The sequence below is a fragment of the Vipera ursinii genome (assembly GCF_947247035.1).
Source record: "Vipera ursinii genome assembly, chromosome: 2".
In the NCBI taxonomy this organism is placed as follows: domain Eukaryota; kingdom Metazoa; phylum Chordata; class Lepidosauria; order Squamata; family Viperidae; genus Vipera; species Vipera ursinii.
Window position 1 is genome coordinate 48523652 of NC_139513.1, and position 12313 is coordinate 48535964.

General features: G+C 39.6%; 1 protein-coding gene across 1 annotated transcript in view; it reads right to left on the minus strand.

Annotated features, from left to right (window-relative positions):
• Positions 1-12313, minus strand: part of SRGAP3 (SLIT-ROBO Rho GTPase activating protein 3) — a 205769-nt gene that overhangs the window by 88680 nt on the left and 104776 nt on the right. Inside the window, exon 3 of the mRNA XM_083357001.1 lies at positions 5205-5367. Coding sequence (XP_083213127.1) covers positions 5205-5367 — 163 coding nt within the window. The remainder of the gene's footprint in view (positions 1-5204; positions 5368-12313) is intronic.

The following is a 12313-nucleotide window of genomic DNA, read 5'->3' on the forward strand; positions in this document are numbered from 1 at the left end:
CGAACCATTTTTTCCCTCCGAGTCATCAATATATCACTTGTCTAAATCTTTTGAAGACTTTTGCTAGAAATATTTTGTTCCAGAAATATTAATGGGAAATTTATAGCACATTTTACCCTATTGAAAATATGAATCCTGACAAGATCATACTTCTTGAGATTGAACTCATTTAAACTCTGCCAGTATGGATTGAAAGTTCAATCCACTTATATTCTATTAACCTTTCTTATATGTTACATCCTTCCTCTTTTGTAAAACTATAGGAATTAGAAAATGATTGCTCTATATTGTTATAACGGTGCTAATGAGAAGAGCTAGGGGTTATTGATTAATCAGCTACCATGATAAGACAAGAATCATCATATATTCCTAGGCCCTTATCACAAGATTCGTAACTTTGCATGATTGGATGCCTATCCATATGCAACAGACCAGCAATGGAAGAGACAGGCAGTAACCATTATCCAAAGGCTGACAAATTTACTTATCCAATATATTCAGTTATATTTGACATTTTTAAACAAGAGGGGGGGGGAAATCACCTTAAAGATTTATTTCATTGTACTTCTTGGATGCTGCTAAATTCTGCCATGCAGTTATTAAAATTAGGCTGGAACTGATATCTCCCAAGTAATTTCAGACTTCTGCCATTAAGCTTTGGTTAGCAACAAAGCCTTGTACAATACTGTGGTTTTTGCTGTTAGTATTTAGGTCATTCTGCACTCAGTTTCTAGATCCTTTTAGTTTAGTTTAGTACTAACAATAGTATGAATGATTCTTTTTTCTAGTCTAACATCCATTCAGGTCACCTCTCAATTAAAGTACAGGTAGTCACTGACTTACAACCCAAATGAATAGTTGGTGACTGTTCAAATGACCTATGCCCAGTTTTCACACTTATGACTAAGTTTTCACACTTATCCCCGTGGTCATGTGATCAAAATTTGAATGCTTGGCAACTGGCTCATATTTCATTGCTAAGTCAGACAATGCTTCATTGGGTATTGCCCCATTGTATGACCTTTCTTGCCACAGTTGTTAAGTGAATCATTGCAGTTCTTAAGTTAATAACTTGGTTGTTGAGTGAATCTGGCTTCCCCATTGACTTTGCTTGGAAGGAGGTCACAAAAGGTGATCACATGACCCCGGGACACTGCAAGCGTCATAAATATGAACCAGTTGCCAAGCATCCAAATTTTGATCATGTGAACATGGGGAGGTTGCAACAGGCAAAGTGTGAAAAACAGTCGCTTTTTCAGTGCCGTTGTAACTTCAAACAGTCACTAAATGAATGGTTGAATTTGAGGAATACCTGGTGTTCCTCATATTCTCTTTTGCATAAGGTAAATATATTGAATCTGTTCTCATAATGTGATTATACAATCCCTAACCCGAACCCTGCCTAAAAAAAATCTTACAGAATGAATTCATGTTTGTATTCCCTGGAACAAAGGCAGGTGATGGACCTTCCATCCATCACGAACTAAAAAACGATTCTCACACGAATCAATTAGGGACATGTTCATATCTTTCACTGTTTATGGTAACTGTTTTTATTTACACACTGAAAATACCCATTTGCAATGGGGGGGGGAAATCAGCAGCTATTACCATTTCTATCCCACAAGATGTCACAACCTGTTAATAACTTGAAGGAGGAAATTAAAAGTGACATTTTTGAAACCAAATGTTACTCCAATTTACAATCAGGGATAAATTCAACAGCTGCAAAACAATTAGGACTGCTCCTAATCTTTAAGGAGCCAGCCATTTCATAGCACATATTATTAAAAATGGATTTGAGCATAATTTCTGCAAATTGTATAAAATCCTGGAAAACATATTTCAGGAAATACTCTTCCATTAACTGAAGCAGGGGCAGAGCCTCATTCAGGCAATCATTTTGAAGTGTCAGGTGACTTCCATCCCCTACAATTTTCACACAATATACTAATTCTGTTTGTGTGCTGCATTCTTGTTAAATTAGTTCAGGTTAATCATCCTGGCTTAAAATACAGTGGGCAGATCATTAAAACTACATAGGGTATAATTTCAAATTAAAAAGACTAACTGTTCCCAGAATGTAGTAATTGATAAAAATATTTCTTTTTTATAAAATCAAGACTTTTTTGTCATAGGTATCTACTTGGAAGCTTATGGTTTGAAAGATGGTAAATAAATCTTGACCTCAATGACCAGCATTCGGCCTGCTGATATTTTAATGTCAAGCGGTAAAGCCACGATATGTGCTTTCTTGTACTCTACCCAAATATAACAAAAACAAGTGATCCTCGTTTAACATCTAGTATGCATTTGCTGTTATGATGGTGATGAAAAAATAACTTCGCAAACAATCCTGGCATTTAAAACCTTTACATGTTGATAAAGCAAAGGAAGGCTGAAGTAAGATCATATGCATAGCCATGATTTCACTTAACAACCGCTTCACTTAACGACTGATTTACTAGTCCCAATTGTTAAATTAGGACTATCTATATATGAATAGGAAAGAAAAGACTGGGAGTAATGCATACTTGATTAAAGGAAAGAAAGGCTAGGTTTGTCAATATAAGGTACTGTTTGCACAATGGTAAATTTCTCTAATAAGAGCTTATTCCAACAACCACCAAGCCTTCATCTGTGGCTTTAACTCATTATTTCCAGAGATGTGAACTCTACTGAGATGTCAACCTCAAGAGAGATAATGTCAGGGCTTTTTTTCTCATAGAACGCTCAGAACGGCATTCCGGCACCTTTTTTTTGCAGGGGGAAAAAAAACCAGCTCCCTTACTGGCTTTCCTAAGCCTATTATACGGCTAGCAATCTTGGCTCTTTTTTATGACTCATGGACTTCAACTACCAGAAATCCTGAGCCAGCCATGCTGAGGGGAAAGGGAGAGGTTTCCAAGCTGAACCATGCTGGAGTTGAAGTCCTTGAGTCGTAAACGAGCCTGCACTAGAGGAGGACATTAAAATTATTTACAGGATTACTTCTTTAGGAAGTAAACTTTTAGAATCTAAAACAGCTAATTCAAAAAAGCCAACAGGAAAGAACCTCACATTTTTCATCTGCTTCTGTCTTTTGGAAGGTAAATTAGATAACAAAATAATCTATTTCTTATGTTAACATCTCTGCAATGAAATCAAAGGTAACAGGAAAGAATGTAATATGTTTAATTTAGCTGATTCTAGAAAAAAAATAGTATCTTTTGTACACTCTTGAAAACTATTTTGAATCTAAAAAAGTCTTAAGAATGAAATATTCTTAATTTGGACTTTACTTTTACTGTTTGGACTGTTGTGTGTTTTGAAAAATAGATTATTTAGAATCTACAGTAGTTATGTTGCACTTCAGTCTTTAAATAATTAACCTAGTATATACATAACAATATATGATGTTTTCTGAGCTAAACATCAATAACAACGTTTATTAAAAAGGCTAAAATAATTTCTGGTGATATTATCAGTATATTAAAATTTTGGACAAGCATTGATCATGTATCCTAGCAAAAGATGTTACATATGTGCATAAGTGTAGTCAGTAGCATATGCATTTTTAAACATATCAAACATGCAAAGAAAAAAAAATAAGTCCAAAATATCTGTATTACATCCAGAAATGCCAACTTTGCAACCAATATTTCTCATCCATAACTATGGCGCCCTAAGGATACCTTCATACATGCAAATGCTTCTCTGGGATCAGTAACGCAGCAGGGATTGCTTTTTCCTTCCAGTAACATATATCTAAAACCAGTTTATTGCATTTGGCAATTGTACTAAAAAAATCTCATTGTCAACCAATATAATTCATTTAATTTGAAATCAAGTGAAAAATTGATTTAAATTATTTTATTAAAACAAATTAATGGCAATTCTTTTATAAGAAGTTGCCTCAAACAAAATGTGTTTGACATGCCTGCTCTTGATAGTTGAATGCTCCAAAATAAATTCTACACCAGTCCTGTACATGCAGCCTACCGAGCACCCTTGGACAGAGCACAGACTTTTTTTAAAAAAAGTAATAAAATCACCACCACTGCCCTGAAAGTCATGTTGCCTAGTGCCTCCATGGCTTACCATGACCACAAGCTCCAACACTGTAGATGCTCCTCTAGTCACCAAATCATTGATTAGCCCACCAGCATTCCTTTGCAGACCACAAAGATTTTTAATTTATCAGTGTGGGCCTTTCCCTTCTACAAGTTGTACAGATCTCTTCTAGATTTTCCTCTTGCCTTTCTGAGTTAACTCCTTGGTCTGTCGTTGAGCAAGAATTGACTTTGTAGGGAAGCATATTATCATTTGATGTATACTGAACATATGTTCTACCTTTATTTACCAATTATATAATATTTGTATGCAATCCACATGGTGAGGTTTAATAATAATAATAATAATAAGTTGGAAGGGACCTTGCAGGTCATCTAGTCCAACCCCCTGCTCAGGCAGGAAACCATATACCATTTCAGACAAATGGCTGGCCAGTCTCTTCTTAAAAACTTCCAGTGTTGGAGCATTCATCACTTCTGGAGGCAGGTTGTTCCACTGGTTAATTGTTCTGTCAGGAAGTTTCTCCTTAGTTCTAGGTTGCTTCTCTCCTTGACTAGTTTCCATCCGTTGCTTCTTGTCTTGCTTTCAGGTGCTTTGGAGAATAGCTTGACTCCCTCTTCTATGTGGCAGCCCCTGAGATATTGGAACACTGCTATCATGTCACCCTTCACCCTTCTCTTCATTAAACTACACATACCCAATTTCAGCAACCATTCCCTATATGTTTTAGCCTCCAGTCCCCCAATCATCTTTGTTGCTCTTCTCTGTACTCTTTGTTAACATGGATATGTTAAGACCAGCAAAAAATGAATGTTAGGGAAATGTTATACATTTTAGGAATCCAGAATAGTCCACGGCAGAGAAACAGAAGTCCATTAATAGAACAAGACATGCCCAGGCAGATTTTCCTTATTAGTAGGCAAAAAGTGAACAATTCATCCTTCAAAGCTTCTTTCTTGTTTCCCCAGCATCATTTTGTTCAATTTTCATTTAGTCCCGTTCTTCTCACCCATAACCTCCAGAAAAAAGGTCCCATCAACATTCATCCTTATTTTTCCATATATACTGTATGATATGCAAACACAAAACTGAATCAGCTTTATGTATGACCCATCTGTTGCCAGAGAAGATATAGTAAATAACGCATTTACCTTTTTAAACAGCCGAATAACATCCTCACTTATCTGGGAAAGTCTGACAATGACATTATTCATGAAGATATCGTTCAGCGTGGCATGGTCTCTGCTCTCTCTTCGGGTCTGCGTCAACACTAAATACCAGCAGTTCACAGGAGAAAGAAGGTGTTGATCCTTCCTATAAGCAGAGAGGGAGGAAAAGGGGAAAAATATTTTTTTAAAAAAAACAAAACTCCGTCCACACGTGAGGGCATTTTCTTTGGTCTCAATAGTCAAGATTTTTTTCATAAAGTTTGCCAAAAGAACAAAAAAGTGTCTTATTTTTTTATTTTTATTTTTAATTTTAATTCCATTTATATCCCGCCCTTCTCCGAAGACTCAGGGCGGCTTACAAGCTTAGCAGTAGCCTTCATTCTATGTATATGCCTGCTTATTAGGGCTTTCACACACACCCCAAGCGGCATTATTACAAAGTCAGCTTATTGCCCCCAACAATCTGGGTCCTCATTTTACCTACCTCGGAAGGATGGAAGGCTGAGTCAACCTTGAGCCTGGTGGGATGCGAACCTGCACTAATTGCAGGCAGCTGGTGTTACTTAAGGAGGCATTGGCCCACTGCTCCACCAAGGCTCTTAATTCACATTTCCTATGAATTGTACTTTTTTCTGGATGGCTGCCTGAGCCTATTACAGATCATTAGCCAATATGAAGTTACAATTCATAATTGGGGAAAAAAGTGCAGAATAATAATATGAAGTAGGTATTTAGAACTGGACAGTAATAGTGCTCTTTCACATGAGCAATCCAATCTTATACATACTTATTTGAAAGCAACTCCCATATTTTTTCCCAAGCACAGTTCATTTCCTGTATGCATACAAAGTTCTAATGACTGAGGAATTCATATTACTATAGCATAGGTCAGGGGTCTGCAACCTTGACAACTTTAAGACTTGTGGACTTCAGCTCCCAGAATTCCTCAGCCAGCTATGCTATGCTGGCTGAAGAATTCTGGGAGCTGAAGTCCACAACTCTTAAAGTTGTCAAGGTTGCAGACCCCTGGTATAGGTAATCTTGACTTACAACCACAATTGAGCTTGGAATTTTGGTCATAGGTCATTGCTACCATTAAGCAGCTAACCAAGAGGCCTCACTTAATTTTACAACCATTTTTATAATGGTTGTTAAGCAAACCAAATGGTTGTTAAGCAAACGAATCGAGCATATCCAATGGGCGATATTTGGGGGAAGAAAGTCACAAATCAGTCATGTAACCACAGGACCTTGCAACCAGTGATAAATGCAAGCTAACTGGCAAGTGCCTGAAATGCATCACAGGAATGGGTCAGAAGTAACTTTTTTTTTGAAGTCATTGTAACTTCAAACAGTCATTAAGCGATCAGTCATTAAGTGAAAGCTACCTCTAAATAGAAGGGTCGGGGGTGGGGGGGAGAATTCTGCTACAAGATTGAATTATGTAACATATATATTTCAAAAACCTCATTTCAGACATAAGGTAGCCTTTATGTGGAAAAAAAACTACACCACTATATGTGTACTGTAATGTATTGGGATTTACTTGAACTGTTTCACGTGTCTGTTTGAATGCTGCTTAAGGTTGCTCAACTGGTGTGCCTGTGTAACGGTCACAGACTAGCTGTCTCCAAGAAGATCATTAGTTGACTCTGGGGTGGGAATGGGTTCTTTTAAACCTATTGGCCACCGCCTAGTGGCCAACCATATAAGTAGCTGCGCAGAAGCCTCTGTTTCAGTTCTGTTCCTGTTGCCTCAATAAAGCAATGTTCCTGTTTGCAACCTCTTGTCTCGCTTACTGCCTCTGAAGAACTCACTACACAACATGTACAAAGTTAAATTTATATACTCAAAGCATCAAAAAGGAGATGTGCATAGGCACAGTAGCACCATTAAGGTAACACAATCTTTCTTGCATTTTCCCAGATTTGGCCCAAAAATGTCTGCTGCAGCTACTGTTAAATATATATCATCCTCATGTATAATGACCTTAATTGGGACTAGAATTTCTGCTGCTAACATCACGTGACCCTCACCACTTAAAGACAGCCGTTCCAAAAGTTCCAGTTGCAGCAGTTAGGCAAAGATTGCATTATTGTTAGGTGTGGATCTCCTGCTTCTCCTGCCCGCCAACTCCTCCTACCCACCTATCTTCTCCCCATCTCTGCTTTTCTGTCTGCCCTGCACTCCACCACTGCTGTCTAACCCTGCCATGCCCTGCAGCTCCCTAGGTGAAGGTGGCAGATGTCAGCACTGTTCAAGGCTACACAATGCCCACGCCACTGCCCTCTCTCCTCCACTTGCTCTGTCCTGTTGCCTTCTCTCCAACCAAACCCAACAAGCCCCCTTTGGCAGAGAAGGGTCTGCCTTGCTTTGCTACTTGAGTCCTAGGGTCACGCCTTTACCCAGTGCCTGGATCCTTCGCCAGCAGCGTATGGAAGAAGATAATGGTCAGCAGGGGCAGGAGGAGACAGCAGGGGTAGGTGGCAGTGGAATGCAAGGTCCCCAAAAAAGCAGAGATGGGGTGAGATAGGGTGGTAGCTGAAGTGCATGCTGTGTTCATAAATGCAGGCCAGTTGCAAGTGCCAGAATTTTGATCACGTGACCATGGAGGAACAACTATGGCCATAACTTTGAAGACCAGGCATAATTTACCATTCGTTCAGTGCTACAACTTCAAACAGTGGCTGTTAAACGAGGACTACCTGTAAAATTAGCCTAACATGTCACCCATTCTAAACCCAGCAGAAACTAACTTTTAATCACTATTTTTTCCTTTACTGCTTTACCTTCCTTTATTTTAGAGTTTTATTTTTTTTTAACTTCAGCAGTGCACCATTTCATGATTTTTGCTGCCTCTGAAGATGAAAGGGTTTCAGCCAAATATTATAACCGTGATCCTATTGCAGCACTATTGCTAATAGCAGTTATAGCAGAGAGTAAATTACTGCAAGGGCAATGACCATTGATCCATAGGAAAACCATTCCTACTACTGTGTGTAATAGCCAAGTGTAGGCCTTTGCCTAAAACAGGGGTGTCAAACTGCTGGCCTGTGGGTTGGATGCGTCATGGGGAAGCCATGCCCACCCCATCGACAGCAATGGCAAAACTGTCCCAATATGTTGCGTGACATCATGTGATGTCACAAGTTTGACACGTCTGGCCTCAAAGCACAACAAACAAATCAAAAGTATACAAACACTGGAAATTCTAGATATGCATCACTTTTTAAAAATGTATTCCCTGTTTTAATTATTGTTCTCCACTTTGAATATTGTAAGATGCAAACCGAATTACAAACATTAAAAAGGTTTGAAATAGTTTTATTATAGTTGCCACACCACCCAGATACCCAAATAGGATACATCAAGTCTTTAGATTTGATGAAAATTATCGCTCCCAAGCTAAATATTCTTGCTCCAAGTTGATTACACCCTGTATATTCTACAGGTAGTCCTCGACTTACAATAGTTCATTTAGTGACCAAAGTTAAAATAGCACTGAAAAAAGTGACTTGCAGCCGTTTTTCACACTTACAACCATTGCAGCATCCCCATCGTCACATGATCAAAATTCAGAGACTTGGCAACGGACACATATTTATGACGGTTTGCAGTGTCTCGGCGTCCTGTGATCATGTTTTGCAACTTTCTGACAAGCAAAGTCAAGGGGGAAGCCAGATTCACTTAACAACCGGGTTTCTAACTTAACTGCAGTGATTCACTTGACAATCGTGACAAGAAATGTCATAAAATGGGGCAAAAGTCACTTAACAAATGTCTCACTTAACAGAAATGTTAGGCTTAATTGTGGTTGCGAGTCGAGGATTACCTGCACATATTTATGCTGTACTTTTCCTGGAATCATAGTTTTTATGCTGCTTTATAGAACTTTACCTTCTGGTACTTAGACCACATTTCTTTACCCTACTTATTATTTCTTGCCCAGATAGAATTTGGCCCTTCTAGGAAAACTGCGTACTGACATATTTGTAGCCAGCAGCCCAAACCTATTTCAAGCTGGATCCAGCTGGCACCTGTGAGTATTCACAGTTTCTGCATGTACAATATTTGGGTCACTGATGATTGAAAGCCTCCCAGAATGCTAAGAAATTATTTCTTGCGGTGGGTTGTATCACAGTTAATGAGTTGTCGATTTTCTCAGAGCGAGTGGTTTGATTTTTTTTTTTACTGGATAAACTGAAAGCAAACAACCCTATTTTGGAGGTGTTTAGGATGCTTAAACTAGCATAACCTTAAACTCACACTCTTTACCATCTTTTCCATAATTTCTTCTGAAACTACCTCAACTTTGTTATTTTGGTCATTATCAGTTCAAGGACAGATCTACGTTTTTTATTCCAAAGACTGTTTTTGCAGCAAAGTTGTTCAGTAGAGAAGCCTGTAATAACCAGTTTTGTTTTCTTTCGCTTGTATGCTGCTCAGTCCAACAAGTCCCAAACAATTTAACAAGGGGGAAAATATAATATTGAAATTTTACTGTTAAAAGTTCAAATCAATGTTGGAATTATATAGCCTAGCTCAGGGGTAGGCAACCTCGGCTCTTTTATGACTCATGGACTTCAACTCCCAGAATTCCTGAGTCAGCATAGCTGACTCAGGAATTCTGGGAGTTGAAGTCCATGAGTCATAAAAGAGCCGAGGTTGCCTACCCCTGGCCTAGCTGGATGCTTGATCTGCTAAAGGCCTATGGAGATTCTCAGTCATCCAGATCATAGTTGTCTCAAAGGTCCCTTTTCAAAAGGCAACTGGACTGTTTTTCCTTGAGGAAAAAGATGTTCTGGTTCTCATCCAAGAAGCTTCATCAGTTCTGGCAGGATGGTTGGGCTAGATCAGTGGTGGCAAACCTATGGCACGGGTGCCAGAGGCGGCACTCAGAGCTCTGTCTGTGGGCACCCGCACCATGCCTCGGAGGTGGAAACTGCCCCTCTTCAACCAGCCACCCGCTAATTCACCGAGATCCCATGTGGCTGAATGTATCCCAGCATGGCTGGCTTCCCTCCCCCCCATCCTGTCCCTCCTGGCCTTGCATGCTCTCCTTTTCCCAGGCATGACCCACTGCATCACTTCCTCAGCTGTTGGCCGACCATACATCTTGGAGGCGGCTTCTTTAAACTGCTGGTGACGGGCTGCAGAGCCCCAGAGTGCGCCTGTCGAGGGACTGGCAGGCTGTAGCTACTGACGGACACCATTGGCCCCCATGCGCTTGCTGGCCTGTGTGTGCGGGGCCCGATGGTGTCAGGCAGCAGCTGCCCCAGCCCTTGCCTTGGCCCATGACAATGGCACCCCCACCCTGCCTCGCCTCACCCCACAGGATGAGTCTCCTGCCTACCGCCCCATCTGCCAGAGACCTCCTGGAGCTCCCCCAACCCTGCCCACCCCCCACAGGTGTCCCTCCCCACGAGCAACATTGAGGTGACCACACCCACCTTGGCCACACCCACCCAATCTTCCATGACCACCATAGCCACACCCACCCAGTGGGCCATGCCCACCTGGCACCCAGCGATAAATAAGTGGGTTTTGGGTTGTAGTTTGGGCACTCGGTCTCTAAAAGGTTCGCCACCACTGAGCTAGATAAAACTACTTGAATGAGAAGTGAAACATCTTCTTCTTCCTCAAGGAAAAAACAGTCCAGTTGCCTTTTGAAAAAGCGCCTTTGAAACTACAAGGCTGAAGGTGGCCTATGCCCAATAAATTCTAGGAAAATACCTTGTTGGGTTCCCATTATTTTCAAATAAGATAAACAAGCAGATTTTGTCTTGTTCTAGGAATACCAAGAACTCTCAAATAATATTCTTTGCGTTGATCTTGTTAGCATATCATAGTGGCACAGCATTCCATCCTTCAGAAGTCGGTAAAATGAGGGCCCAGATTGTTGGGGGCAATATGCTAACTCTGTAAACCGCTTAGAGACGGCTGTAAAGCACTGTGAAGTGCTATATAAGTCTAAATGCTCTTGCTATGTCTCATTTTTGCTGAAATAAAGTGCATATGTTTTGTTCATAGTATTGCAAAGACACCTGAACTTCTGGTTTCAGAGGACACAGATCTATTTGCATTAATGTGAATGAGAACACCAGATAATACCAGATACTTAACCACATAGTATAAGTCAATGAAATATAACAAAATATATTGGGAAATGCTGTAGTCATTAAAATAATATTCCCAAATCTTGACCAACTTACTTTAAAATGGGGTCATTTTAAGGATTTGACAATCCAGCTATTTTGAATGTTCAATCAGCTGAGGGACCCTGAAAGAACATCTGAGAGTAATTGAGTTATTGAAAAGGTTTTGTGGTGAAAATAAATTAACTCGGAGACCAGATTTTCAGAAGCTAGCTTTATTTATCCCAGTAGGCCAGATCTGTGCTATAAAAATATAGATATCAACTAGCTAGAAGTTAGAAGATAATAAAAACATTAACTCTTTGTTGCGATCTACTGGTGGTGCAGATTTCTTCAACACAGATCTGATAGTCATCATCTACAGACATGTAGGATTGGCCTTCAAAGTTTATGCAAGGTGACCAAGTAAGGTGAATTTAAGCTTAATCACCAGAGGGGAAAAAAGATACAAATGGTCAGGGTGCTGAGAAATATTATTAATGTGTAAAGCAAATAAATGATTCAGCTTTGTTAAGCTCATATTCCATTTTCCCTTTGAAACCATTATGTTCAATAATATATTACTTCTATTTAAAATTGATGAACCACTTTAGAAGCTTCAGCAGCAGCACCATTCCTCCCATTCATTCTACTCTTTGAGGCCTCTGAAAACAGGGAAGATCTCATGAATTCACTACTACAACAGGGTTTTATCATAGGGAAGACACTCTTACAGTAGGTAGAAAAACAAAGGAACAACTCTACCTTTGACCTCAGTAGCATGCTATAAAAATTAAAATATTTTAGGAAACAAACTATATTCATTAAGCTAGGGAAGTTTAGCCCTAATCTGTTTAATCTACAAGATGTTCAACAGTCAAAGCAAGTATGAATGAATTCCTCTTGAGGCCAAGCTGTATAATATCAAGGTTATAGAAAAACCCAACAAAATGATTT